The sequence below is a fragment of the Manis javanica genome, chromosome 7 (assembly GCF_040802235.1).
Source record: "Manis javanica isolate MJ-LG chromosome 7, MJ_LKY, whole genome shotgun sequence".
In the NCBI taxonomy this organism is placed as follows: Eukaryota; Metazoa; Chordata; class Mammalia; order Pholidota; family Manidae; genus Manis; species Manis javanica.
The window spans coordinates 80,052,274-80,079,915 of NC_133162.1; the positions used below are offsets into that span (position 1 = coordinate 80,052,274).

The 27,642-nt window shown below is 50.0% G+C and overlaps 1 protein-coding gene and 1 long non-coding RNA gene across 5 annotated transcripts; one reads left to right on the forward strand and one right to left on the reverse strand.

Moving 5' to 3' along the window:
• Window positions 1-221: 221 nt before the first annotated feature.
• Window positions 222-26,990, reverse strand: C7H10orf71 (chromosome 7 C10orf71 homolog). 4 transcript variants are annotated; one of them, XM_017674032.3, is made up of 3 exons: window positions 26,856-26,990; window positions 8,922-9,024; window positions 222-5,324 (listed from the first exon to the last, which is right to left on the reverse strand). In XM_017674032.3, the coding sequence occupies exon 3, from the start codon at window positions 5,180-5,182 to the stop codon at window positions 902-904; it is 4,281 nt and encodes a 1,426-aa protein (XP_017529521.3). In that variant the 5' UTR covers window positions 5,183-5,324; window positions 8,922-9,024; window positions 26,856-26,990; the 3' UTR covers window positions 222-901. The 4 variants fall into 4 exon arrangements, with proteins under 4 accessions (XP_017529521.3, XP_017529519.3, XP_017529518.3 ...); XM_017674030.3 differs by lacking the exon at window positions 26,856-26,990 and adding an exon at window positions 24,888-24,909; XM_017674029.3 differs by lacking the exon at window positions 26,856-26,990 and adding an exon at window positions 24,639-24,881.
• Window positions 25,047-27,561, forward strand: LOC140850445 (uncharacterized). The gene is made up of 2 exons (XR_012133293.1): window positions 25,047-25,517; window positions 26,872-27,561. It is a non-coding gene; the product is annotated as an uncharacterized lncRNA (long non-coding RNA).
• The last annotated feature ends 81 nt before the right edge of the window (window positions 27,562-27,642 follow it).

Below are 27,642 nucleotides of genomic sequence, written 5' to 3' on the forward strand. Positions count from 1 at the left end.
CTCTGTCCCCAGTGCTAGTGGAGAGCATGGCCCCAAGAAGGCATGGGCAGGTGCTGGAAGATCTGGAGGGACGCTGGGCCTGTAGCGGACGCCAAGGCTGCTCTGTTCAGATGTGGAGACCCTATGGCCGGGATGGAAAGCCTGGGGGACACACAGCCCTTTGCTTTGCTCAGCAGCTGAGACTTGCCACTGCCCACAGAAGAAAGACAGCATTCTGGTGATAGAAGCACATCTACAAACTTGTTTCACTTCTTAAAACGGAGCCTTTTCTTTTTCAGAAAATAGCCTTCAGAGGAAAGTTTCCTTAGTAAAGAAAACCCATTCTATTCAAATAAACATTTCTGCACAGTTGCCTTGGGTCGGTCCTCAGCTAATGCTGCAGGAGGTAAGCTGGAGATGGCTGCTCTGTCTGTGTGAGGGGAGACATGTGCCATGCCTGACCTAGACTGGGGGGTAGGGGGCGTGCTGGGTGGTCGGCTTGCCAGGCAGGGCTCAGCGCAACACAGCCTTTCAGGGGGCAAACCTGTCCTTGAGGAGTGGGTAGGGGTGCTGGAGAAGAATAGCCTTTAGGAATCAGGCTAGACTGCGCTGGTGGCAGGGACAGAGAAGGACGGGGAGGAGGAAAGAAGTGGAGGGATCCGGGATACAGGAAGGGGCTCGGAAGGGCCCAGGGCATGCAAGCGGCACCCTCCCAGGGAGAAGAGCACCAGGGAGCCATTCAGATGGGGTTTCCTCAGGACTTTCACTTCTTCTGAGACTTTAGGGACCTCAGATCCTCAAATGGCTAAGTTTGTGTTGAAGTGTGTGTGTGTGTGTGTGTGTGTGTGTGTAAGTGTTCATCTGGGGGAAGGGGAAGTAAACTCTTCTGGGTTTATAGGGACTGGTGAGTCAGCTGTAATTCTCAAGAAATGCCTTCTGTGGCAAAGTCCTCTAGGTCATTGGTGGAGATGATGCTCAGGCTTGGAGCATCTCCCCCCTCCTCCCCTCGGCTCCTGGGAGGCCCATCAGAGTGCTGGTCTGCAGAGTGCTGGGTGGGGCTGCTGTGAGGTTTGGGGGCCAGCTGTAGGCTGGCATTGAGGGCACTCTGGGGCCCGGGGCCGGCTGTCTGCTCAGTGTGAGGGCCCCGCCTCAGGAAGGTGGGGGCAGAGAGCTGAGAGGAGCAGCGTAGCGGCATCGAGGCTGTCACAGGCAGGGGCTGGAGGTGGGGGTACAGCATATAGGGGGCAGCCAGTGCCTCTGGTGGGGAGGGCTCGGGGGAGCTGCCCTCCAAGGATGGGATGGGGACTTTGACGTATTTGCCTGTCTCTGGGTCATAGAAGGTTTTGATTTTCACCTGGAGTGGCAGATCAAAGACAAAGTATTCTCCAGACTGGGGGTCTTGAAGGACCTTCTGTGTGGCAGGGTAAGGGGGCAGGGGCGTGAGGGACTGGGACCCCCCAGGCTGCCCCCTGACTGGCTCTGAGAAGACAGACACTGAGTGGCGGTGCACAGGAGGGGGCAGGGAACGGACCACAGGGAACCTGGACCGGGGCCTCTCTTCGGGGGACAGCGGTCTATGCTCTGTGTCCCCCAGGCAGGGCTTTTCCTCCTGGGGTTCACCGTGCTTCTGCCACTGGTCAGGCTTTTTCCGCTTGCTTGCCAGCTTCTTTGCCCGCCGCAGGGCCTTTTCTGTTTTGGGTGGGACTGCAGGTGGCTTGCCAGCTGCCCTCTCCAGCTGAGCAGGAGGCTCTGGTTTCTCAGGGAGGCCTGCTGAACTGGTGGCTGTGTCCATCAATGAGCCTCCTGGAGAAAGCGTCCTGAGATCTTCTGTTAATGGCTCAAGTTGGGGGTCAGAGCTGGCCTCCCATGTGAGGGCATGTGTCAGGTCCTCCCTCCGGGTGCCCCTTGCAGGGCAGGAGCTGGCCCAGGGGCTGGTGTGGGGAGGTTCCCCGGGCAGTAGGCCCAGCTCTCTGGGGGTCTGGGAAGCATGGTCCCACATGCTGTTGGCAGCAGGGGAGCATACACTATTCTCCTCCAGGGAGCTGGCATTGGGGGAAGTTGTCATCTCACCAGACACCAATCTTCTGCCCTGGGGCTCTGTTCTGAAGATAGACAAAAAGTGACTTTTGAAATCTTCTGTTGGCTCTTTCCAACAGGCTTCCAGCTGTTTTGGGGGTGGCTGGTCATCTAGGTCACCTTGGGGCAAAGTGATCGTAGGGATGTGCCTTGGAACATCCAGCTTCGCCTGGTCTGTGGAACCCTGCTTGCTGTCATTGGCCACAGCTTTATATGCTGTCTCCAAGGGTGGCTTCAGCCCTTCGCCCTCTCCCCCCACCAGAGGAGACTGGACATTTCCCTTTGGGGCTGGCTGGGAGGTGTCTGTCCTGGCCACTCTGGGCACCTGCCTGTGGTCCTCTGTGCCCTCATAGGTTGTGTGCTTCCAGTGTGTGCCCTGCATGCTAACAGGTGTTGGGGTGCTGGGCATTTCCTGGCTCTCAGGGGCACAGAGTCCTGCATCCTCACCCCAGCCTGGCCTTGGCAATTCCTCCTCTTTGTGGCCACTGACGAGAGAGTCCTCTGAGGACAAGGCCCTCAGGAGGGGCAGCATGATGGGCTTTATCACAGGAGTGGCCCTGAGGGTGTTGTCTTTAATTGCAAACAGAATGTGCTTGTTTGAAGTGGAAGATGGTGAGGGGGTAAGGTCTTTGGCATGTGAAAGGTTTGTATCCTTACTTCCTCCGATCCATGCGCCTTTGAAATTAGCTTCCTCCCTTGAAGCCTTCCTGGGTCTACCTCCAGACAGACTTTCCCCTTCTCCTTGCAGTGATTCCATCCTGCTGGGCTCCTCCATGCACGCATGCCCATTACTTAAGGCACGGTACTGGAGCTCCTTTCTCATCACTTTCTGCTTCTCACTGTTACCTGCACCCACGTCATTCCTCCTGTCTTCCTGCTGGCTCTCGGTGAACCACATCTTCTGTGGGTCCTCGAATGAGGCAAACGACTGATCTGAAGAGCTGGTGCTGAATTTGGCTTTACTTTTGAAGCCTGGCATAAAATCAGACTGGCTGTCACTATAAAACACATCTTCCTCCTCCAGAGAGAGGGGCCCAGGGGAGAATTTCTGGTTGATGTTTGGATTCTGAAGTCCTGCCTCTCCCTCGGGTTCTGTCTCTTGAGAGACTGATCTTGAGAGCCTCTTTTCTAGGCTGGGGGTCTTTGGTTTCTCCTCCACCTTCCCTGGTTCTGGCTCTCTGCTGCACAGCTTCAGGGACCACTGCTTCCTGAGGCAGTGATCCCTGGTGTCTGGACCCCAGCTGGACCTGGTGGCAACCATCTCTAATTCTCCATTGGCATCGCTCTTCTTATAGCTGTTCCCGTAAGCGGTCTCCCCATTGACACAGGAGGGGGCTTTGGCGATGTCTGGAGGTGAGCTCAGAGTTAGACAGTTGTCTGTGTTGTCTGCATCGGGGTTGGCTCTGGGTTCTTTCTGGGTGCTGACATGCAATCCAGAAGGGGCATCAGCTGGTCTCTCAGAAATCTCATTTGGGGGGCTTTCCTCAAGCCCATTGGGAAGGATAACACCGTTGATCATGGGTTCTTGCTTACCTCTGGTTTTGTCATCAACACCTTTTAAGAGAGGTGAGGGGCTATATGTGCTCTTAACATGCTTCCGCACATCCTTGAGGTTGAATAGCAGGCTTGGGGCTTTGGATTTGTAGCTGTCCCGAGACTGACATTCACCTGGCTCCTTCTCTTGGTATCCGTTTATCTGTCCTGGGGGTGATGGGGTTATCTCTGCTGGCTGGGGGTCGGATGAGTCCAGGATGTGCTTGGTGGGTATGACAGGGGTCAGAAGCTTACTGATGTTGAAAGGAGGATTGTAATACTCATTGGGGTCCACCGTCATGTCAGGAGCACCATTTTCTGGAAATTGCCCCTGGGGATTGTGCTTTGTATGTAAGGGTGGGCCTCTCCTGTTGGTCTGCTTTTTCTCCTCGGAAGCATTTTGTACACTTTCTTTCCTTCCTTTGCTAGGCTTTGGTTTCCTCCATGGGGGCTGGGTTGGCTTCACCTGAGGGTCAGGCTGTGAGCTGGAAGCTTTTCCCTCTGTGGCAAATACCTGGGCTCCCAGATCCCTCGATCCCCAGGGTGCAGGTGTGGAGAGAGCTCCTGCTGAGAGCCTGTTCTCCTCCTGGCTGCAGCTGGCCTGGACTTGGCAGGGAGAGACTCTGTGCTCAGGTGCCTGGGAATCTAACAAGGGCGAGTCCCCATAATGTCTGGGGGCTTCGCTTTCTGGGACGGAGTCAGCAGTGTCCTTTCTCTCGGGCAACCTTGGCTGGTGGGCATTCCATGACTCAAAAGCACTGTTTTCACTATGAAGAAAGGTCCCTTTGCGAGTCCACTCCTTGCCTTTCCCAGGCTCCCCCTTGGCTGGCTTGTGGGGCAGAGAGAGGAACTTCGACTCAAATGAGTTGGCCACATTTTCCGGAGTTGGGAGGAAGCTGCTCATGTCATGACAGGCGATCTCGGAACTCTTGGGGGACTCCTGCTCACTGTGCCTCCTGCCAGGCTGGTGGCTGATCTGGTGGGTGCTGGAGACTTCAGCGGGCACCCTCCTCACAGTCAAAAAGGCAGAATCGAAGCAGAAGTTGATACCACTTTCCGGAAGAGGAGCAAATTTAGGGGGGTTTTTGAGAGCTGGAGGCTTGCTGGTAGGAGGCCTGCTGTCACAACGTTGGTTCTCTGTCCTGTTGAAAGATTTAATTAGTGATGACACTTTGGAAATAGGCTTGTTGCTGCTTCTCAGGCCGGAAACTGGCACCTCCAGTCTCTGCTGCACTGGTGTCAATGGGGGGCTGCTTTTGGGGTATTTCCCCTCTCCTTGAACATACTTAGGTAGCTGTTGGAAGGTTGCCGCCCAGCCTGCATGCTCAGTGCCTTGTGATGGTAACTGGCTCCAAATGCCACTTTTCCTGTGGGTGTGGCTCACTGTTTCCTGGTGGAAATTCCCAAACACCTGGCGGGTGATATCCGGGGACAGGGCCAGGTCAGGGTCATTGAACGATGTGTCCTCTGAGATGCACAAGCTTCGGAAAGCCCGGTCCGTGAGGCTGCTCACCTCCCTGTCTGCATCGTCCAGCACACTGCCTATGCTTGAGGAGTCGCTGAACCCATCAGTACACTTCTTGTTCCCCTGCATCGTCTGCCAACTGGGAAGACTGTCCCTGGTCAGCCAGTGGGCACCTCTGGGTGATGATTCTGGAAGGGTTAGATGTAGCCCTCTTCCCACAAAACTAGAGCTTCCTGTTGACCAGATGCAATTACAAGGTGGGACTTTTTTTCTGCAAAAGAAAGAAATGCAGGGTATGAATAGGATCCAACTTAGCCACTCCATGTAAGAACTACAAGCTAGCCCAGGAGGGTAATGGTGTGATAGTTTTGTATGTCCACTTGGCTGGGCCCTGATGCCAGTTTTTGGTCAAATGCCAGTCCAGATATTGCTATGAAGGTATTTTTTAGATGAAATTTTTTTAGATGTAATTAATATTTAAAGTAGTAGACTTTGAGTAAAGCAGATTGCCCTCCATAATGTAGATGGACTATAACCAAAGGAATGAGATTTTTTAAGGAAGAGGGAATTCTGTCTCCATTCTTTGGGCCGGAGCTGCAACATCAATTCCTCCCTGAGTCTCCAGTTTGGCCCCGCAGATATCTGACTTGCCAGCCCTCATAATTGCATGAATCAGTTCCTTAAAATATATCTCTCTATACACACATCTATTGGTTCAGTTCCTCTGTCTAATACAGGGCCTAAAGTTCAGACATGTTATTTTTGCAGAGAGATGGTCTCTGACATCATATGAGGTGTCTCCTGTTACTCTTTCTCATGGTACTTGGTTTATTTTCTTTGTGGCACTGAACACATTCTAAAATTAAATTTACTTCTTTGTTGCCTTTCCCCTCATTAGACTGTCAGACCCAGGAGCTCAGGAGCCACTAGGCTGTCTGTTTGCTGGTTGAACTGGTCCCAGAGTGACTCCGAGAGGGCCCTGTACCCAAGAGCCTGCATTGCCTGGGTGCCTTACTGTCTGACTCGCCCTTGGGTGTGGCCAATGGGAGATGCTGGGAGCAGCTGGTGGGAGGGGAAGCCAGCATCCCTAGCATTTTTCCCCACTCCCTGCTTCTGGCTATGGTGTGGGGTCCTGGCAATGCCACAGCCTTCTGTGACCATGGCCCCTCCCTGGGCTCTGATTCTTGCTGGGCCCTGCAACCACTGGCCTCATGGTCTCCTGAGGCTGTGGGGATGCTGGCTCCTACTCCTCCCGAGTGAGCCTACATCCTGGGGTCTCCCTAATTCTTACATCCTGTAATAGCCCCTTCCTTATATTATCTTTTTATTTAAAAACAAATTGTAGTGACATATGCATGCCATAAAATTTATCACCTTGACCATTTTTAAGAGTGCAGTTCAGAGGCATTGAGTCTATTCACATTGCTGGGCAATCAGCATCACCATCCATCTCCAGAGCTTTTTCATCTTCCCAGACAGAATGCCCATTCCTCCTCCCCCAGCCCCTCGCAACCATTCTTCTACTTTCTATCTCTATGAATTTGACCATTCAGGTGCCTCATATGATGGAATCATACAGGAATTGTCTTTTTGCAACTGGTTTATTCACTTAGCATAATGTCCTCAAGGATCATTCATGCTGTAGCATATGTCAGAATTTCTTCCCTTTTTAAGGCTGAACAATATTCCACTGTGTATATAGACCACATTTTGTTTATACATTCATCTTTCAATGGGCACAGTTGCTTTTATCTTTTGGCTATTTTGAATAATGCTGCTATGAACATGGGTAGTGGTCAGGGTCCCAGCATTCCCAGACAGGATCCAGTAGGGAATGCAATGTACTGCCTTCACCCATTAAGATGGCTACCATCAAAAAAACCCCCAAAAACGGATAAACTGGAAAACAAGAGAATAACAAGAGCTGATAAGAACGAGAAGAAACTGAAACACTTGTGCACAGTTAATGGGAATGTGTCTTTGACAACAGGAAGTTATTATCTCATGGTCCTGGAGGCTCAAAGTCCCAAAGCGAGGTCTTCTGAGGGCCATGAGGGTGGGCCTGACCCCGGCCTGTCTCCCAGCTTATGGAGAGTCGACTTCACATGGTCTTTCCTCTTTGCAGGCCTCTGTGTCCAAATTTCTCCTTCTTTGAAGGACACCAGAGCCCACCCCAGTGACCTCATTTTAATGAATTATATTTGCTATGACCCTATTCCAAGTAAGATCACATCCTGAGATCTGGGGTCAGGATTTCAACATATGCATCTTGGGTGTGGTGGGGTACCATTCAACTCATAGCACTGAGGCCTTCACTGTGGAACCCTGAGGGACAAGCAGTGATGACCAAAGACCAGCGTGATGAGGGCCTGTCCGGGTCCTGCATGGCACTGCTGAGCCAGGAGCCCGTACCACAACCACACCTGCTGGGATCTGTGTTACCTGGTGGGAGGATGTGAGGGACCTTAGTGGCTTTGGCCACCATAAGTCAAGTTTTCTGTATCTTGAGGTCCTACAGAACCTCAGGTAGTCTTCTGGTATCTTGAAAGCTGGTGTTTCGATCTTGGCAATGTCCAAACTGGGCAATGGAGAAATATTGGGGTTTCTTTATTTCCAAATTATGATGAAAAGAGAACAGTTGGAGATTTAAATTTAGAACCTCAGAATTAAGTAAACACCCTCCACCCCAGTTTATTAACTGCCCTCTACTATTAGTAGGAATTTGTTGTTTTTTTGAACAACTCAGCTTCCATCTCCCTTCTCTGAGTAAAAATATTTTATCCCTTTTGGGGAATTTCCTCTCCCTGCCATGTTCAGTCTTGCTGGGGCTGGAAGTTCAGGTGTTTGGGGAGACCTCCCAAGACCAAGTGCTAATGTGAGACTCAGGCCAGGCCCATCGCACTGTTTTTCCCAGAGTGATCCAAGGATGGAAATGCGCTAGGATATTCTTTCTGGCAGCAGAGCTCTGTTCGCTCTTTCCCAGCCTGTAACACCAACCTTCACCTTGAATCCATGTGGGCTCCAATTGACTTTTAATACTTACCCATTTCTGCTTAATTTGCCCGGCTTCTGTTTTTGTTGTGTGGCCAAACAACCCTCACTAATCTTGGGTTTGTGTTGTAATTCCAAAGAGTAATGCAGGTGTTCGTTGATATTTAGAAAACTCATAAAGCGCAGTTAGTCCACATTTATCAGTAGCAGATACGTCCCAAGACCCCCAGAGGGTTCACGATGCCATGGATAGTACTGAACCCTATGTATACTATGTTTTTTCTTATACATGAAAACCTATGAGAAACTTCAATTTTTTTTGTTAGGGATGGTAAGAGATTAACAATAACTAATAATAAAACAGAACGATTACAATAACATACTAAAACAAAAGTTATGTGGATGTGGTCTCTCTCTCTCTCTCTCAAAATATCTTATTGGACTGTGCTCACCCTTCTTGTGATGATGGGACATGATAAAATGCCTATGTGATGAGAGGAAGTGAAGCGAATGATGCAGGCATTGTGATTAGTGTTAGGCTACTATTGACCATCTGATGATATGTAAGAAGGAGGATGATTTGCTTCTAGACTGTGGTTGACTGCAGGTAACTGAAAACACAGAAAGTGAAACCTTGCACATGAGGGGAACTATTGTAACCACATTTCTTCTGCCTCAGGAAAAAGAGAGAACTCCCCCTTGCTAGCTTCATTCAGATAATTTCTTCAAGTCTGATTTGATTTACCTGGGTTCAGAAGGGACAGTCATAAAGTTGTCTTCACCCCCTTACTCCCACCCCTTGGTCCCCCAGTACCTGGGGGAACCCATCCACATGGTAGCTAACAACCAAAGGCATTTCCTTGAGTTAGTTCCATACCTGTTATGACAGTGGGGGCTGCAGGTGCCTGCTTTGATGGATTTTAGGATGTGTAGTTTTAAAACTTCTTTTCATGATTGTATTTGCTGTCATCACTGCTCATCTAGAAATCAGAAGAAAAATAATTTCAGTGGAACCCAACTGACCAAAGGGCCAAACACTCGTTTGATGCTGAAGATGTCTTAAATGTGGGTAATAAAATTGACTTTCAATTAAAAAAAAATCCACCCTTGAACTCAACAAAATTCCAAACATAGGCATTTTTGGTAAAATCCAATATAGGGCCAATTTATATCCTTTCCAATATTCATTAATTTTTCTCTGGTCCAAGAAAGCTTTAGGAACCTGTGTTAAACTTTTGGGAGTTTTATTATGATTGGCGCAGTTGTGAGTTATTTTTGCCAGTAACATCTGACCAAAGTCCCTCTTTGCATGGGAATGAATATCTCAGGTCTGTAGGAAAGAACCAGAGTGGCAGAACTTGAATCCACTCAGCACACAGTAGCAGTGTTTGATTTATTGTTGGCAGGAGGCTTGAGTATCTATTCTGACAGCTAAAAGAACCAAAAAGCTGCCCAAGAGAAATATAAGAGTGCTCAGAATGAAGTGTAAACTAATTAAAATAAATCCACTATGCAAATTTTAAATACAGACCACTGGGGCTTCCACAAGACCTTCCTGGATATTAATCTAGTCCATGGTAGTTTGTTAATAATATTAATAATCATAGTAACTCAGGTTTGTGGAGTGCATCCCTTTGGTCACTCACAGAAGGCTTTGTGTCTGCCATGATTTGCTGGCTCTGTCCCTGACTTCCCGGCTGTCCTTTGTGACCCCAGCACACTGCATTCACCTTTACCGTAGCTCATGCTGTATTGTCACAGATCATGTATTATAACCCATATGGCTTAGGAATTGATACTTCATTGCCTCCTCAACTAGAAAGAGAATTCTTTGAGCCCAGGAAGGGAGTCTTGAGCACACCAGCAAAGAAGCCGAATACATGTTTATGGAAATGCTCTGAACTGGGTATCTTTACCCTGGATTTTTCTGGAGGGCAAACAGCAGCTAGAAAAAGAAGTTCTAGCGAGAAGAATCCCTGGTCTTAGGTCTTATGGGCATCTGTAAAATCTAGATGATCCATTTCTATCATTAAATAGTGAGCACTGCCTGCTGTCCCACGGAGGTGCAACTCAGGGATGAGGATGAAGTCAATCCACATCACACATGGACAAGACGTAAGTGCAGAAGGACGCGGTGACATTTATTTTGTGAACACTCTGTGCTTGGATTCATGGACACACTGTGATTGCTGTTGAAATGCACTTTCCAGGGGTCTCCACAGAACTGTCTTGCTCACGACTTTGGATCATTTGAGGGAAGCCAACCAAATTAGTGAAGTCTGGTCACAGAGCATTTTTCAGGTAACAATGTGTGGTTATATACCCAGGGACCCACACTCTTTCCATCTTCCGACCCTGACTGCTGTTCCATCTTTTAGCTTCCTCTCCTAGATGGTTGGATTTCTTTCTGTCCAAACCCCTGGGCCTCTGCTCTCCTTTGAGGTCCCCACACAGGCGATTTCACCCACACCCATGGCCGGGGCGAGAGCCACACACTGATGACCATGTCCAGCCTAGGCTGCTTGTCTGGGCTCCAGTCCCTGTCTTCAACTGTCCACAGGCCAGCTCCACAGACTCACACATTTAAAATGGAGCCCACGACCCACCCACAGGCCAGTTCTCTTCCTGAGGATCCCAGAAATGTGAGAGTCACCTGTGACTTTCTCTCCTTCTCTCTTACCCACCTCTCCACATCCAATCCATTTCCAGGTCTGGTGAGTCTCATCTTTTAAAGGTTTCTTGCCCCCGTACACTGATCTTCATCTCCACAGTCACTGTGCGGCCACAGCTGCTGTCACATCTCTTTTGGCTACTGCAGGAACCCATATTCATTCTCTGCACTGCATCTAAGAACAGCCTTAACGATTCAAATCTGTTCCTGTCAACCTTTTGCTTAGAATCCCGCAATAGCTTGTCAGTTAAAAAGAATGAAAATCAATCTCCTTAACAAAGAGCCTCCCTTTCCATCCTCCTCTTGGACTATTTTCCCCCTCATACTTGACTTTCCAGCCACCCTGGACTTTTATCAGCTTCTTCAATGTGCTTTGTACTTCCTGCCTCAGGGCACTTGCGCACATTGCTCCCTCTTCCTGGAATTCTTTGATCTTTTCTCCATTACCTGCTTTACTCTTACGTATGCTTCAGAACACAGGTCACAGGACCCTTCATCAAGGCAGCTTCCTCGGGCTTTTTTAAGTCTCCCTCTTGTATGCTTTCATAGCATGCTATGCCCATCTCCTTTCCAGTACTTAGAATAATTGTAGTTAAGTATTTAAATGGGTGATTATTGTTTAATGCTTGTCTTTCTTGCTGGCCTGGGTGCTTTACTGTGGCTGTGACCATATCTGTGTGGGTCCCCAGGCTATCATCGTCATGTAACATGGTGCACAGCACAAGAAATATTTATTAAATCAATGAGCAAATACCTCCAGCTCTGCCATGATATTATTCACATTATTGACTAGCTTAGGAGATCTTATTTTATTGAAAGTCAATTATAATACTATAATTCCAGAATCAGCACAAATTTCAAATTAGTGAATTTGAATCCAGTTGTATTTACTTTTGAATTCAAGCCCAAAACTATATAAATTCTGCCCATGGCAAGAGATGGAAGCAGGTATCCTTAGGGATGGTTCACAGGCTGGCGTGGCAGAAGGCATTCATCCACACCATGGCATATACTGTCTCAGTTAAAGCTGAGTTTCAAGATGAATTGGAGAATTAAGAAGTGATGTCATGATTTTGCCATTTTCCTGTTTGTCTCTCAATTGTGCTCAGGGCTCCAAGTGCAGAGATGGCTTTGATTCCCTCCGGAGGGCCAGCGTCCAGCAAACATTAGTATAGTACATTAATTGGGGTGTTGTTTACAGCCACACTAAAAATGGTCATTAGCTGAAATTTTATCTAAATTATGGGTGTTAGGAGATGAAATGTTGCCACCTGCCCTGTGTTGTACGGCAACCCTGTAGGAGTCCAGAGAGCTTTCATCACGTCTTCCAACTCGCCATCCACCATGCTAGGTGCTGGTCAGATTTGCACCAGATTGAGAAGGCTCTGCAAAGCTCCAGAACCCACAAGGGGAAATAGGGTCCTTGAGCAGAAATTAGTGAGCTGGACTTTTCAAGTTCAGCCACTGGGAAGGGGGCAGAGGGTCTGGTGATACACCCATCTCAAAGATGTGCCTGGGGGGAGTTGGGGGCATGCCTGTGTCCCTGTAGCCTTGAGGCTGGAAGAATTACACTTGAGGATGTATTTTGTCTTCTCCTTATTGCCAGGGTCTTTTTTAAGTCAGGATATAGCAAATCAAATCTGAGCATGCAAATCAGCTTTTTCTCAGCATGAGCAATGAAATATCATTTGCACAGTTATCATTAAATTTTAACTCTTCCAGAATGTTTTCTCACTTGATGCTTCTTCCCTTGTTGTGCTGTATGACGCTATTGAACTATTGTGGACCAGAATATGCTGCTTTTGCAGTCATCTCTCTCCTGGCCCCTTACAAATGCTTCCACACGACCCTTCAGGCTCTCTTGGTGGGGGAGCTGGGGCGCTCCCCAGTGTCACCCTCCCTCAGGCCTGTGGTGCACTGGCTGGGTCCTGGCTTGGCTCCTCGGAGTGGTAGTCCTACTGAAACACCTCTCTCTGTCCCCTGGCCATCAACTGCTGACCACTCCTCCTCAGTTCCCCTATTCCTTGTAGAATTAAAAAAAATCACTTGTGTGCTTTATTCTATCTGACCTACTGTGAAATCATGTTTCCAACAAGGCTTTGAGTCCTTTGGAGTGAGGTTCTCAGCCTTTCCGTCTTTGGCTGATGGACTGCCTGGGGCACGGTGGCCACTCAGCAGCGTTCATACTTCCTGGGCCTCAAGCACGTGAAGACAGAGGGTTGCTGCGAGTGTGCCATCTGTGAGTGGAGCCCTTAAAGCTTGGCAACCCCATGTTCTCCTTGTCCTCCACAGGACTCCCTGCTGGCAGGCAGCCCAGGCCTAGGAGGTCATGCAGCCAACTTCTGCTGGTGTGCCCTAAGCTGGGAGGGACAGGAAGTGGTCAGAGGAGGGGACCCATACCTGTCTCATACCCTCTACAGGCCCTGTTCCAGATGCTCCAGATACAGCTGCTCATCCCACGAGGAAGTGTGCCAGGCCCACAGAACTAGAGCCAGGACCACTGACCCTGAGAGGGGTGAGCCCAGGCCTGTGGGGTCCTGGAATCAGGACACAGCAAGGGAGGGAACAGCTGGTGGCCTAGCATGGCTGGGTTGCTAGATCGAGTGAATTAAAAAAAACAGGACATCCAGTGAAATTTGGATTTCAGATAAACATTGATTGCCTATTTTTAGCATAAGTACTTGATGATTAATTTTATGGGGAACTCTGGTACAAATGTTACTTGGGCCATACTTATACTAAAAACATGCTGGTTGTTTATCTGAAATTCAAATTTCACTGTACATCTTGTTTCTTATCTGGCAACCTGAGGTCCTTACCAACTTTTAGGACCAATGTGGTTCACAATCAGAGGAAGCCGACACGGTGGGTCAATACTGGGATGACTTGTGTTTGCGTGTCACTCTGCAGCTCAGGATGCATTTTGGCATCTGTTACCTTCTTTGATTCTCATGATCCCTATGAGGAGGGGTTAGTAGGCCCTATTGTCACCATTTTCTAGGTAGAGAAGTAGGTGGAGAATTAAAGATGGAGAGGTACAGAGTGTTGCTCAGTGTCACACAGCACATAGAGTCGAAGTGTGGGGACCAGCTCAGGGTTACTCTGTGACTGCCCTGTGCTTTGCCTAGGATGATACCCTGACCTTCTGGTCTGTGGGCTCAGGTGCAGATGGGTGTGTCCTGAGCACATGGGCTGGAGTTCCAGGGAGAATTGGAGATGGGTGGAGAAAAGGGAGGGTTTTCATTTCTAATCATCTTCCAAGAATCTTCTTAGTTCAGTGTTTCATGACAACTACAGGAGTGGAGCTAACAATTCACAGGGTCCCTCCTGTGTGGAGAGGCCAAAAAGCAGGGAGGCCCAGGCAGTGCTGCAGAGCTGGGAGCATGCTCCGGACCCAGGCACGCTCTTGAGCTACCAAGGGGGCCATTTCATTCTCTCATCCCTGCCTGTCTTTGCACAGGAAGCCACTGGGGTTTGCTTTGCTTCTGGGTTTGACCGCTTGCCTGTAGTGTGGTTTTTGAGTCCAAGCTCTTTGGGTGGATTTAATTACCGTAATTGAATGGTGTTTTCACTTCTTAGTAAAGGGGAAGCAGGAAGCCAGTGGAGATGACAGGGGTTGGCTTTATCACACCCAGAAGGCCCTAACAAATTGGAATTGATTCCTCTCATTCTTTCTGGGTGGTTTTTTGAGACATTGACATGGGTGTGCCTTGAGGAATGGTTTGGTGTAGTGAACTGCGGCACCCCTGTCTGTGCTCTGACCTCGTCCCAGCCCATGAATGCAGGCGTTGTACATACAGCCTCCATGGCTCCACCCCATGCCAGGCAGGCCTTGCTCTGGACCCATGCCCTGCTGGTCAGTCTTGGGCCAGGCTTTTGCCCTCTCTGTATAATTGCCAACAACCTTCCTGCTTGGTGGCTATTTCAGTGGGAGTGTCCTTGAATACACCATATATTTTACAAGGTGAATAGTGAACTGGCAAAATTGATCCCTCAGCTGGGGTTCTTTGGAAGAAGGGAGCAGACATGTGTCAAGTGTCTGCAGGCTGGCCAGCCTTAGTGTGGGATTAATATATAAATCAAGTATAGAAATCAAATGTATAATCATATATGACTTGATTATTTTTCCAGTAATTCCTGATATATGATCAAGAACAGAACAAACAAGACCAAAACAGTTTCTGTTACCTAATTGCCCTTGCTTTTGTTTCAATACCATGTAAGACGTCGTGCCCCAGGAGACTGGAGACTGCTGAGGATTAAGTTTAGGGTTAGTTAATGATTGTGTATCAAGTCCCCCCCGCAGAATTCTATTGTTGTTATCATGCATTTGCTCAATAAATATGAAGGGTGTCCTCTCAGCACGACTCTTGCGCTGTTAAGCCTCGAGTCTCCTGGCTGGTCCTTTCAGATCTTCGATATCTCATCGTGTCTCCTCCCTTATCTGCGGGCCAGAGGCAGGGAAGGGCCGACACTTAGGTCCACCACTGCATGTGCCTACATCTGCTCAGACTTGGCAGGGCAGGCCCCTCTGCCCACCTTTTTGGTGAGGACGCTGAGGCTACCTGGGTTAACTGCTTGTCCCTTACACAGCACTAGAGCTGGGGCTGCATCTGTTTTTGGCTCCAGGGCTTTTCTTCTGGACCCCATGATGATTCCTCCTCAGCTGTCCCCAGTGTGATAAAGGTTCTGTCCTTATAACCCCTTTTGACTTTTGGAAAACAGAAATTTCTACTGGAAGAAAACCAGAGTTCCCCATCTTGAAGCCCATGTTGAAGCTCTTTCATGTTCATATGCTCAACAAGTATTCAGGGGGCACTGCTATGTGACCCATTCACCCCCCATTCTGGTACTGGTGGCATGGCCAGGGCAGGGCTGACCTGGGTCCTGTCCTTGTGGAATTGGGGTGAATCACGGGCATGCATTGGCCTTACTGACCTCAGGTTGTCCTAGATTGGCTCGCACTGGGTGCTTATCTCTGCATGTGGAATGCTGCTTTGATTTGCACACAGATCATTGTATGCCTGGTTTGGCCATTTTGGTGCCATTGGTCTGGTACTTGTGGGAGGTGGGGTGGGGGTGGTGGTGGTTAGCCTGCATCCTGCCTGGCCTGGCTTGAAGAGCCAGGAGCTAGGCTGGGAAAGCCAAGAGCTTTCAGATGGACCCCGAGGCTCTTGTGCCCTGAGATAGGACAAGGCTGGCTTTGTCTGGTCCCAGGAATACAGTGTGGTTGGCACTGGGGACCCTGATGGCAGTGCTGGCCTGACACAAGTCTGAATCCTCCCCGAATCATATCCCACATACAGAGGCCTCAAGGCCCTGAAGCATGAAGGAGTCCAGTATATCTCCAGAAATGTGGCTGAAGAAACAGCTTGCCTAGGCTTGCTAGGCTCACAGAGCCAGCTCTGGGTTGTGGTCTCAGCTACTGTGGGTGTTTTGCTGCTTCTGGGAGAGCGCTTGTGGGGAGAAAAGCTTTCTAGTTGGAGCTCAGCCCAGCCTGAATCCCACTTCCAGCCTGTCAGTAGTCTGCTGTGTCTGGATGGGACATTTCTTTAGGAGCCTCTGAGCACTGCCTGCATCTGGGGATGTGTCTGCAGTTACAGACCAGGGAGTTTGGCACAAGGAAGGCCAAGCCTGGTCTAACCCAGAGATCCCCAGACAGGATGTGCTGGCACCTGGCATTGTATACCCTGTTGCAGGAGAAAAGAAAAGAAGCAAAGTATGGAGGCAAGGGGAGGGATAAGAGGGATGGAGACTTGGGCTGGGATCAAGGACCCAGTAACCTGCCCTCCTAGCTCCTGCTCCTATTACTGATTGTGTGAGCAGGTAGGGGCTGAACAATGTTGAACAGCTGGTTCTCTGGGGCAATATTCCTGCTTTGTAGCACTAGCCAGCTGCCGTGGCTGATCTGCTGCTGCTGACCTGGCATCCATGGCAGGGTTAGGACAAGGTGTACCCAGTGGACTTCACAGGTGCAGGAGGCTCTGGAAGCCTCTGAACCCACAGGTTCCCCCTGCACTTGCAGGTGCTTTGATAGGGGTACTTGGGCAGGGGTCTCACCCAACAAAGGCTATCAGCAGCACTGCTTCTGGCCATTTCTGGTGACCAGGCATTGCTGGGGACCACTCTTTGGAGCTCCTAGAGACCCATTGGGCTGGCCTCAGGCCAATGCTATCTCTGGATGCTTCCTTCCACCAGGAAGGAGCTCAGGCTTGGTGCTGCCTGGGTTCTCAGCATTGTTCTGCCAGGAGTTCTCTGCAGACCCTGAGGGTCCCAGCCTCAGTGGCCAGATGCCCCCTGGACAAGGGACTCTCATGGGCTCAGAGGTGCCCCAATTTACCTTTATAGGAGCCACTATGCTGGCATCAAAGGTAAAAGTAGGGGAAGAAAAGGGTTTCCCCAAATAGCCCTGCCCTTGCTTCCCCAGAGCTGGGGTGAGCACCATTCACACTCTGCTGCCTGGGGGTGGGGACAGAGGGAAACTGACTGAGAGGTGAAAAGCGTGAAAGCAAGAGTAGACAAACTGGCAGAAATGCATTTGCAGCTCAGCCCTTGGCTCTTTGACCTACTGGTTAGTTAGACCCAACCCAGACTCCAGGGGCCACACCCACAGCCAAGCCAGGGCTACCTCTGAAGGGGGCCAAGCAGCTCTTTCAGAAACACAGGGGCCACCAAAATGGTGGGTACATGTGGGGTCTGGGTCAGGTCCTAGTGCGACTCTACATATGCTCAGTATAACTTTGGCTGAAGAACAGCACGTCTGTGAGCCTTAGGTTTCTTGTCTGTAAAATGGAACTAATGATATGCACCTTTGGACTAATAGGATCTCCCAGCCTTAACACTGTCTGTTGACTTTGCCAAAGTCTGCTGAGCAAAACCACCCCTGGTTGAGAATCAAGGAGAGGGCATGAGCCCAGCCTCTGTGACACCATTTGTTTGTTCATTCATTCATGCATTCATTCACTCATCCCTTCCACGGCTCCCAAAAATCTTGCCCTGGACTCTGGAAATGGTTGTAACTGACGTGAGATGAGAATCAAATGGACAGCTCTTAGCTGTAGAAAGAGCTGGACACCTGGTTCCAAGTCAGGGTTGTCTTGGGCAAATCACTTAACCTCTACCTAGTCCTGTAACATAGGAACAATTAAAAACCAAGTCTGGCTCTGTCCACCCCCTTGGGGCTGCGCCACATGCTGGAGAGGGCTGGGGAAGGGAATTGTCATGAAAATGGCGTCCAGGGCAGTCACTGCCTTGGGAGTCTGCAGATGCTTGGAGGTCCCCCAGCTCGCAGGTCCAGGTCCTCCCTGAGTGGGGGGACGCCTGCACCAGAAGGGGGTCCTATGAGTCTGGCCACCACAGCCCCATGCTTTACCTTCAGGCTACTGGGCGTCTCCCAGGAGCAGAGGTTTCACACTTGTTTGTTCTACCCTTGACACAATAATAAATAGATTCACATCACAGCACAGTCATGCTTAGAGACACATATGTTAAGGAAAATTCATGAAGCAAAATTATACTCTTGTATGTACTACCCTGATCTCTCCATTCTATCCAACCCTACCCTACCCTATTCTATTCTTTTATTAAAAAAAATCTATTTATGGTTTAGTAAGCAATTTCCAACCCCAAAATGAGTTATGGTCTACTGTAGTTTAAAAAGCTATTCTAGACCAGTAACTTCAGGCATTTCTGGGTAGGCTCAATTGCTGCTATCCTGCTTGTAGCAAGGCCAGGTTTTCATCTGGATGGAGAAATGGGGACCTGAGGCCCAAAGGTGACCAGCTAGGTCTGATCAGGTTCATGCGGGGAGGAGAGAAGACCCCCTAGATGGCAGGTCCACAGACCAGACATTGCCTGTCTGCTTCTGCGCTGTGTCCCCAGTCCCTACACAGTGCCTGCACCTAGCACAGGGCCATTCATTTGTCAAAGGAACAAATGAAAGAATGAATAGAGAAATCCCCATTTACTAAGCAGCTGGCATAAGGTAGGTACTTTATATTCTCTGATAATATTGATACATATTTATCATTATGTAATTAATACAACTGTATGAGCAGAAATTAGTCTTATTCTTTACACTGGAGGAACCTGGAGTCCAGAGAAGTTTAATCCCTGGTGGTGTGAGGCTTGAGCTTGGGGCTGCGGAGAGGGAGAGGGTGCCTGCAGCCTGCATCTTAAGAGCCTCTTCCGGGAGCTTCTGGAGTGCCTGTGGCAGCGTGAGAACCTCTGCTCAACACCACCCCTCCTCATGGCCCTCCCACAGCCTCCACTCTCCTGGTTCTCACCCTCAGTCTCCTTGGAGCTCATTTTAAGACCTGTGGTCACAGGATATCTTTCTGTCCCCTGCACCTATCACACCTGGGATTCCACATATGGGGGCAAAACCCTGGAACACCTGCCCTCCCCTTATTGACAGACACATTCTCTCCACTTCTGAGCTGTGGAATCAGACAGACTTTGGACAAATCAATGCATCTGAGCCTTGATCTCGTTTTGTAACCAGGGCTGAAGGGAAGGCACCTGGTGCTCGGGGAAGTCCCTGTGGATTACAAGTAGGCATTGCTGCGATACTGGTCTCTGAAACCGACTGCATCTTGGAGAGCCTTGTCCAGAGAGCCGCCCTCAGGGGCTCCCAGAGGAAGAGGCACTTGGGTTTGATGGGGTTCGGGTGTCCCTTGGTAACCACCTCCCTCCAGCCCCTGGGAAGAGAGCCATGACATATGGGGAGGGGCACTTCTTGAAAGCAACCCCAGGGGTTCCCCAGCTTGGGCAGAGAGAGGAGGTTCCAGGCAGCGCTGCTGCAGAGTTTTCCTCACCATCTGGGGGCCCAGTTCCCCATCTGTAAACTGGCTTCATGGGGCTAGGTGGCAAAGGTAGAGAAGCAAAGCTGGAGGAGTCTCCACTGAGCATCAGTACTCTGGGGGGCAGTTCCTGGCCATCCGTCCTGTGAACCCACCTCCTACTACCTGCTAAGAACCCTATAGCCATGAGCTCACTTGGTGGTCACAGCAACTGGCAAGTTAGGTAGGGGCTGGTGCTGAGGAATCTGAGGTGCAGAAATTGAGGCTCAGAGAGGTTGAGGAACTTGCTTAAGGTCACACAGCTAGGGAACAGCCAAGTTAGGATTCAAACTCAGGTCTCTGCACTACATGGCTCTTTCTCTCTATGCAGTCGAGACACCTTCTCTTCTACCTCCTATGGCCCTCTCTTGCCACCAGGGAGCATTTGCCTTAGTAAAGCTAGAGGATGTCCTGTGGGGAGTATACTGGAGGGGCCATCTTCCCTGTCCCTGGGTGGCCATGATGGCAGGGGTGCCTGGCATGGGGGAGGGCCTCACATGGAGAGCCACTGGGAATTCCTGCCTCCCTACCTCAGCCCCTCACATAGGTCCAGAGCCCTGCTGCCCCTGGTGTCCTCACTGCCCACAGGAGGCTGGGGACGTAGGTGGGGATGGCTGTTTGGTGGATGACAGCTGTCCTTTCTCCAACTAATGTGTCAGTGGTGAGCGTGCACTTTTCAGGAGGCCCTGGTGGGCTGGTTAGACCAAACTGTGGAGCATCACTGCCCTAGGTTGGAGGCTGTATCCCTTCCTGGGAGGTTGTAGTGATAAGTCATCAGCTCTCGGGCCACTTTCATCTCATGGTTGTCAACGCTTGTGGTTTGGGCTGTGTCTGCCTTGCTCTAGGCCTGGCCCTGGGCAGGCCATGCCTGTGTGGGGTGCAGAGATGAATCAGACATGATGCCCTCTCCAAGGGACAATCGCCCTATAAGGGGAGAGCAGGCGGAGGTCAGTGCCAGGTGCAGGGACCAGGAGGTGGAAGAAGAGAGGTCTCAGTGGGCAGGGCTTCCTTGAAGACAGCTGGGAGGGAGCTCTAGCTGTAAGTCTGTGCGTGAGCACCCAGCTGGGTCCCAGCGGGGCACAAAGCAGAGCCTGGTGGAAAGAGCATGAGGCTTCGAGTCAGACCAGTGCTCGCTTTCCAAGGAGAACCCTCTCTGGGCCTCTAATCATTCAATTGCAATACCTGGGTGGTTGTGAAGGGTGGTGGTAAACAAATGTCAGGAGCCCAGAAGAGACTTGTACAGAGTAAGGGCTCACTAGATGGAGGCTTCCATCCCTGGAGACCATGGGTTTTTGAAGAAGACAGCTCCCGTATCTACCACTGCAGTCCTAACACCAACCAACAGAATTGCCCAGCGTGTTATGTAAAGAACAGAGTGTGTGCTCCCTGAATGCCAGCTGACATCACCTCCAGTCCTTAGACAGAGGCAGTACGACACAGTGGGAAGGGCATGGACATGAGCATGGTTCCCACTGCACTAGCTGTGAGTAGCCCTTAGCAAGGTAGAAAGCCTGTGTTCTTTGGTTTCCTCATCTGTAAAATTAGTCTGAGAGTGATACCTGCCTCATGAGGCCATGAGAGCCCAGGGAATTTGTGCCTGTGTGGTGACTGGCTCCTAGTGACCATCCATAAATGTCACTATCATCTTCACTATGTAATCTGCTAAACCCAGGGCAGGGGGCAAGAGGGCCACTGGGAGGACTTTGCTGTTAGGCAAGTGTGACTCTTCTAAGGAAGACTGTGACTTTTTGGTGAGTAGACCAGCCTTCTTTGTAAAACTCTTGGTTGCTGATGTGATCTGCAGGTATAGAGGTGCAGTTAGGAAAAGACGTGGGGTTTGAACTCAGATCCCAAGTTTAATCTCAGCACCTCATTAGCTGTGCATCCTGGGGCAAGTTACTCAACCTCTCTAAGCCATAGTCCATACCTCTGTGAGGGGCATCCTAGGACCTATCAGGTCAGGTGACCTCGAGAATAAAACGAAACCATCCATGTACGGTCTTTGCACACAACAGTAAGGCAGCCAGTGACTTCCCTGAGAAAATGGAGGGCACACTGAGGGAGAGAAATGGCTCTGATCCTTTGACCTCTGTGGTTTTCAGGCCTGACCTGCCTCAGAGAGGGGCAGACAGGGCCAGGTTGGGGGAAGGCTGGTGGTGCTGCATGTGGCTAGGCTGCCCCAGGACAGGGCAAGTCAAGGGGCAGCCAGCATGACCTAGCTGTGGCAGACAGGGCTCAGAGGCAAAGGCCAGCACCTAGTCTTGGCAGGAACAGGGAGAGCTTCAAGCAAGGCTTTAAGATGGGAGGTGTCCAGGCTGCAGAGGCCTGTAGGAGCCTTGTAGGAGCCCCTGGGATCCTCTTAGGCCATGTGGGGGCATCACTGTGGGATTTGGAAGCCATTACAGGTCCCTGATGGCTGTGCCATGCTCATGTCCTCTCTGGGCTGGAGTCTAGTGGGACGGCCACGCAGAGAACACATGGGGAAGAAGCCAGGGCAGGCCTCCTCCCTTCTCTCACATGCTGTGGTCCAGAGGGTCCCTTTCCCCTTCCTACTAAGAAAGGAAGGTCTGCCTGTCAAGCTCTAGGAAGAAAGATATTATTGGTTGGTTGGTTCTTTGGACTCTTGCTGTCAGATTTCCAAATGCTCCAATCCCGCTCTCAAACTCCCTGAGACCAACCGATGTCAGGCTCAGAAGGGAAAACGCTTTGCACCAATTAATCTTCAGTCTCCCACCTGGGAGCGGAGGTCAGCTGAGAACCTGATCTGCCCCTGCCTTGACAGAGGAGCCCACAAATTACTGACACATGCAGACCCATCCAGGGAATGTTCTAGAATGATGCTGATGACTTACTTCGGGGGTGACACATCTCAGCAGTGCTCCACATGCTGCATTTTGGGGTCTTGATCTGTATATATACCCTGGTCAGTCCCTTGTTCTCCCCTCTCCATCTGCCCTCACCAGCTGTATCATGCAAGCCCTGGGAGCCCAGTAGAAACTAAGAGGTGCTTTGGGGTTTCCTAACTAACGGAGTTAAACATAAGATTGAGTTGCAGCGCTGCGGATTGGCTGGATTGGGTGAGCAGTGCTTTAAACCCTCTCATGGAAATAAAAACAAGACCCACTGTAGCCTGTTGGGAAACGTCAACACTGTGTGTCTCCATGAGGATCACCTTCTTTTAAAGCCCTTTGCATCTGTCCAGTAACCCTGGGTAGATGGAGTGAAATCCCAAGACAACAAGGAAGATGGTCCAGCCCTGGCTCTACAAGCTGGCAGGTTTCAGTTACTGAGATTTCTGGCATAGCCTGGAGGAATAGGGCTATTTCCAGACACAGGGCTTCCCCTTTCTGTAAGGGTCTCTAGGGCTTCCTTAGGGTCAGGAGCAAAGAAGTAGAAAATACCAAGACTCTTGCTCACATACTGATGACAGGACATCTGGGTGAGTGCATTCTTCCTCGGAGGCTCGCGGCCCTCTCCAGCCTTCCCCGCCTCCTTCACATACCTCTGTCTCCCAGGTTTCCAGGAGGTCCAAGACCCTCTGTTTCTAGGACCCAGCATTCTGCCAGCCCTTTTCCCTTCTAGTAGGCACAGTTGCTTCCATCCCAATGAGCTTCTGGTCCCCAGAGAGGAGGTAAAATTGTTCCCCAGGGGCAGAAGCATGCTGGACTTGGATCACCCAGAGACGTCTATTTATAAACCATCCTGATAAGCACAATCTGCCCTGCTTAGCCCAGGCCACACTCCACAGCAAACTGACCCTCCCAGTGACAAACTGAACATTTCCTGTACCAGTCAGACTGGAAAAACCAGCTCAGGGGAGGGACAGGGGGCTCCAGAGCCAACCACTCGTTCTGAAGGGTCCAGCTCACAGGCTGTTGTAACAGTTTGATCTTTCACTGTTTTTTGGTGAGTGTGAGTCCCAAACTGACCCATCTCAAGGATTTTTCTCATACAGCACAGGTCAGCAAACTGTCTGTAAAGGGCGACCTAGTAAATGTTTTCCTTTATGCCAGCCATATGACTTCAGCCATTGTAACCATAGACAGTATGTAAATGAATGAGTGTGGCTGTGTGCCAATAAAACTTTATTTACAAAAGCAGGCACCCAGCCCATGGCTGTGGTATACCAACCGCTTTTGTAAAGGGAAGTCAAATGATGGATAATTGGACCTCATTTAATACACACATTTGTTTAATCTACTCTCCAGGATTCCTATACTTACGGGTTTTTAAAACTATTACGTCAAATAGAATTTGTTGTAATTGGGTTAGATGTATTAAAAGAAATGGTCCATTATTTAGTTTAAAAAAATATTCTTTATTTCCTGGAGCAGTTTTAGGTTCACAGCAGAACTGAGCCACTGAGTCAAAGGTAGAGAGATTTCCCATATAGTCCTGCCTCACATGTGCACTGCCTGCTCCATTACTGACATCCATGGGCATACTTTAATGTACTAAATGATAATTTTTAAAGGCTACCTAACTTTCTACACATATTCAATATTACTTTTCTCAGAGATCAATTCTCCATGAGACAAAAAAAATGTATGATTTCAGATTTGGCCAAGCCTGCCCTGAGGGAGTCTGGTTGAGGACCCCAAAGTGTGGGGAACACTCTGTGAGGGGCTCCATGCTAAGGACACATATGCTGTCAGAGTCCTTGGGCCAGAATGTTCCAATGACCAATTGTCCTCTTTGTTACAGCTGGTAGGATCCTGCCTAGCCCAGCACTGGGAACACAAGACAGCCAGTCTTCTGCCATAGGACCTGTGACTGTGGAGTTGCCCTGTTTGGAACACAGGGACCTGGGCACATCCACAGGCTTGCGCCCACTCAGACACACATAAAGACAAGTCACGCATGTGTAACTCTGTACAGCATACCCCTCATGGTTCACACAGCAACCCAGCACCCCCAGCATGCTGAGAACCTCAGCCCTGATGTGCCCCTGGCCACTCACACCGCCCTGCACATCGCCCTGGGAGAACTACATCCTCAGTGCCTCTGGCCCAGAGCAAGTGTCCCTGCCACGGGGAGCTTGAGCCTCCTGCCTGTGCTAAGAAACAGCAAGTGTCCACCCTACCTTCCGCTCTCCGCGCGTCCCGGCTGTTTGCTCTTCAGGCCTCCCCAGGAATGGGAGAGAACCCTGACTCTCCGGCAGCCCAGCTCTGCCCAGCAGCCAGAGCGTCTTCCCTCGCTCATTAGCTGGGCTGCCCAAAGATGAGAGGGGAAGGGATTCAAGACCCAGACCTCTTGTTTTTCACAAGCCTGCCTCGCTGAGGGAAATCAGTGACCAGAAGCTGCCCAGACACTGGAAGTTCATGAAGCGTACCTAAATAGAGACCCAGCTGGGGGAAACCAAATGGTGTTCTTGGTGGGGAAGAGGCAAACAGTCCGTACTGCAACACCCGTGTGGTGTCAAGTAACAGTCAGATTAAACAAACAGCCTCAGCAGCTATTTTTACATCGGCCATGGGTAATAGATAACTTAGGGAGTGAGAAATTGCTTGCCGCTGAGCTGGACCCTAACCACTATTCTAACTTCAATCCAGAATGATTTCTAAACTATTCCAGCACCTAGATTCAAATAAAAATATCCCAAGGTCGAAGGAAAACATTTGTTTAGGGAAACATTAAAAACAAAATAGTGAGCCTTGGAGCCAGCGCCTGGAGGCCTGCTGATGTCCCTGGGGCAGAAATAGCCCATTTCATCATCGGCTAGGAGGACCGCAGCCTGCATTCCTCGAGTAAGAAGCCGCACTCTGCTATGCTTTTGGAGCAAAATAACACACCCAGCTGCAGGCCTGGGGAAGGCCAGGCTGGGATTTCAGGGTGAGAGTTGCAGAATGATATGGAACAATCAGGGAAGAGGCAAAGGTAAGTGTCCGCTTGATGAGCCTGGCCATGGCAGGCTCAGCTGTTTGCAAGGTCCACGTGCCGGGAACAGGACCCCTTCTGCCAGGTGAGAGTTCCCCTCTCCGTCTCTGGGAAGGGCTGGCCCAATGGCCACTTTCTGTCTGGCCTGGGGTCACCTGCTCCCCAAACTGCTTGCAGACCCCAGACTTCTAACCATGAAGCCTTTGCTCATGCCATGCCAGCTCCTGGATGCCTCCTTACCCTCCCTCCCAGGCTTGTCCCTGTCAGAGTCCCCTCACTGCTAGGACTTAAAGCAAGAGTTATTTTCTTTCTTTCCAAGAGCGCTTTCTCACATTTTCCTGCCCCATGGCCTGAGAACACAGAGGTGCCTGGTCTCTAGCAGGTGCCCCTCTCTGTGCAGTGCACAAAGCCCTGGAAATCTGTCTGGATTGCACTGTATCTCTGCTTCTATTGGCACACTGGCCCATCTGCTCCTGTGGGCTCCTTTCAATTGGGGCCTGGGTCTATGCATTTTAGTTTGGACCAAATTGGAAAGAACAGCTCCTCATTGTCCTGCAGATGGAGGGAGGGATCAGACCCCTCCCAGCAGGGATATCCAGCCTGTCCTCCTCCCGGGAGCCTCAAAGCTTGCCTTTTTCCCTGAGAACTTAGGACCTGCCACTGGGGAAACCTGCTCATTGATCAGCCCTCAGAGATGGTCTGAGGGAGGGCCAACGTGAACTCCTTGATTTTACTCATCCCACTTACCTCCCCTGCTTGTCAAAACCAGCACTAGCCAACCTGACAGATGAAAATAATCAACTCAAGTTGTGAGCCAGCATTAAATAAACAAAACATAAGATTTGGGGCCTGGCCCTTTGTATTTCCTAGTTTTTGACACCAACCAAATTAGTTAACCTCTCTGTACCTCAGGCTACTCATCTGTAAGATGGACAGACTGATTATGCTCTGAGGAGTTGAAGATCAAATGACTTCATGTACATTGACACTGATATGTTTGCATATGGCAAAGCTTCTCAAATGCTAGTCATTTGTTATTTTTTTCATGATTTTTTACATCTTCAACCATTTCTACATTGTTTACGACTGCCACTCACTGTTTTTGCATCAAGAGAATTGATTTACTCTTTTCAAAAACAGAGCATTCTGGTAGTGAAACCAGCAAAATCACAGATTTGATGTGCTAGTTACTTTCTCTTTCCTATTTCACATCGAAACAAATTTATAGCTAGTCCATATATGCTCTGTGCTTGAGCCAAATCATGTTGTTCCAGATTTTAGAAAAGGTTGCATTACTAAATCTCATTTTACGGAGGGTTTGCTTTGGGCCACGAGTAACCTGAGCTGAAACAATTTAACGGGGCCCCTGGTTTTCCTGACTTGCTTTCCTCCCGCTCCTCAGTACATTTCTTCCCCAGCTTACTTTTAATTCTTCACAGGTGGAGAACATGACCTCATGTCTGGTTTAGGATCCTGGAAGCAGGGAGCTTTGCTGCATGAAAGGAGCTGTTAGAGTTGCTTGAAGTGGCTGATTGAGTAAAGAAAACCACGAGGATGACCCAGGGCACAGTCAGGGGCAGAGCAGTGGCAGGAGGCTTTGTCAACGAGGACGTCACAGCGAGGGGTCAGAAGAGAACAATAAAACACAGTTGATCCAGCGACAGGCCTGTCCTGGGAGCAGACGTCTTCAGCGCTTGGCCCGGGGCCCCATCTGGCTGGCTCCACCACAGCTGACTGCTGCAGAATCTAACGTCTCCGGAATGTGCCTCTACCTACCCCAGGCCATGGGTCCCTCATCCAGTTCGGTCATGGAGGGCGCACCAGAATGGACCACCCCAACACAAAATACAGCCAGAGAACTCAGCCCAAGCTCTGGGCTGGGAGCTCAAGGTCTGCGAGCCAGAGCTGGCATCTTTCTGGGGGATGGGCCCAGGCAAAGTGACCACTCTCTTCCAGTCCAGGAGCCGTGAGCTGCGTGGAAAGAATGTGAATGAAGACACAATTCTAAATGTAGAACCATGGATGCTATGTGAGCTGGCTCTCTGATCATCCAGAAAAACAAGGCCTGCGTGTACATTCTGCAAGTGCATAAATAAAGCTGTCCTTGGGCAGTGTGTTACAGCACCCCATCCTTGCAGGCACTTCACTGACTCTGACTCTCAGCAGAACCGCTGGCATGTGTGGGAGCTGCCCATCCACCTAAGTGCATA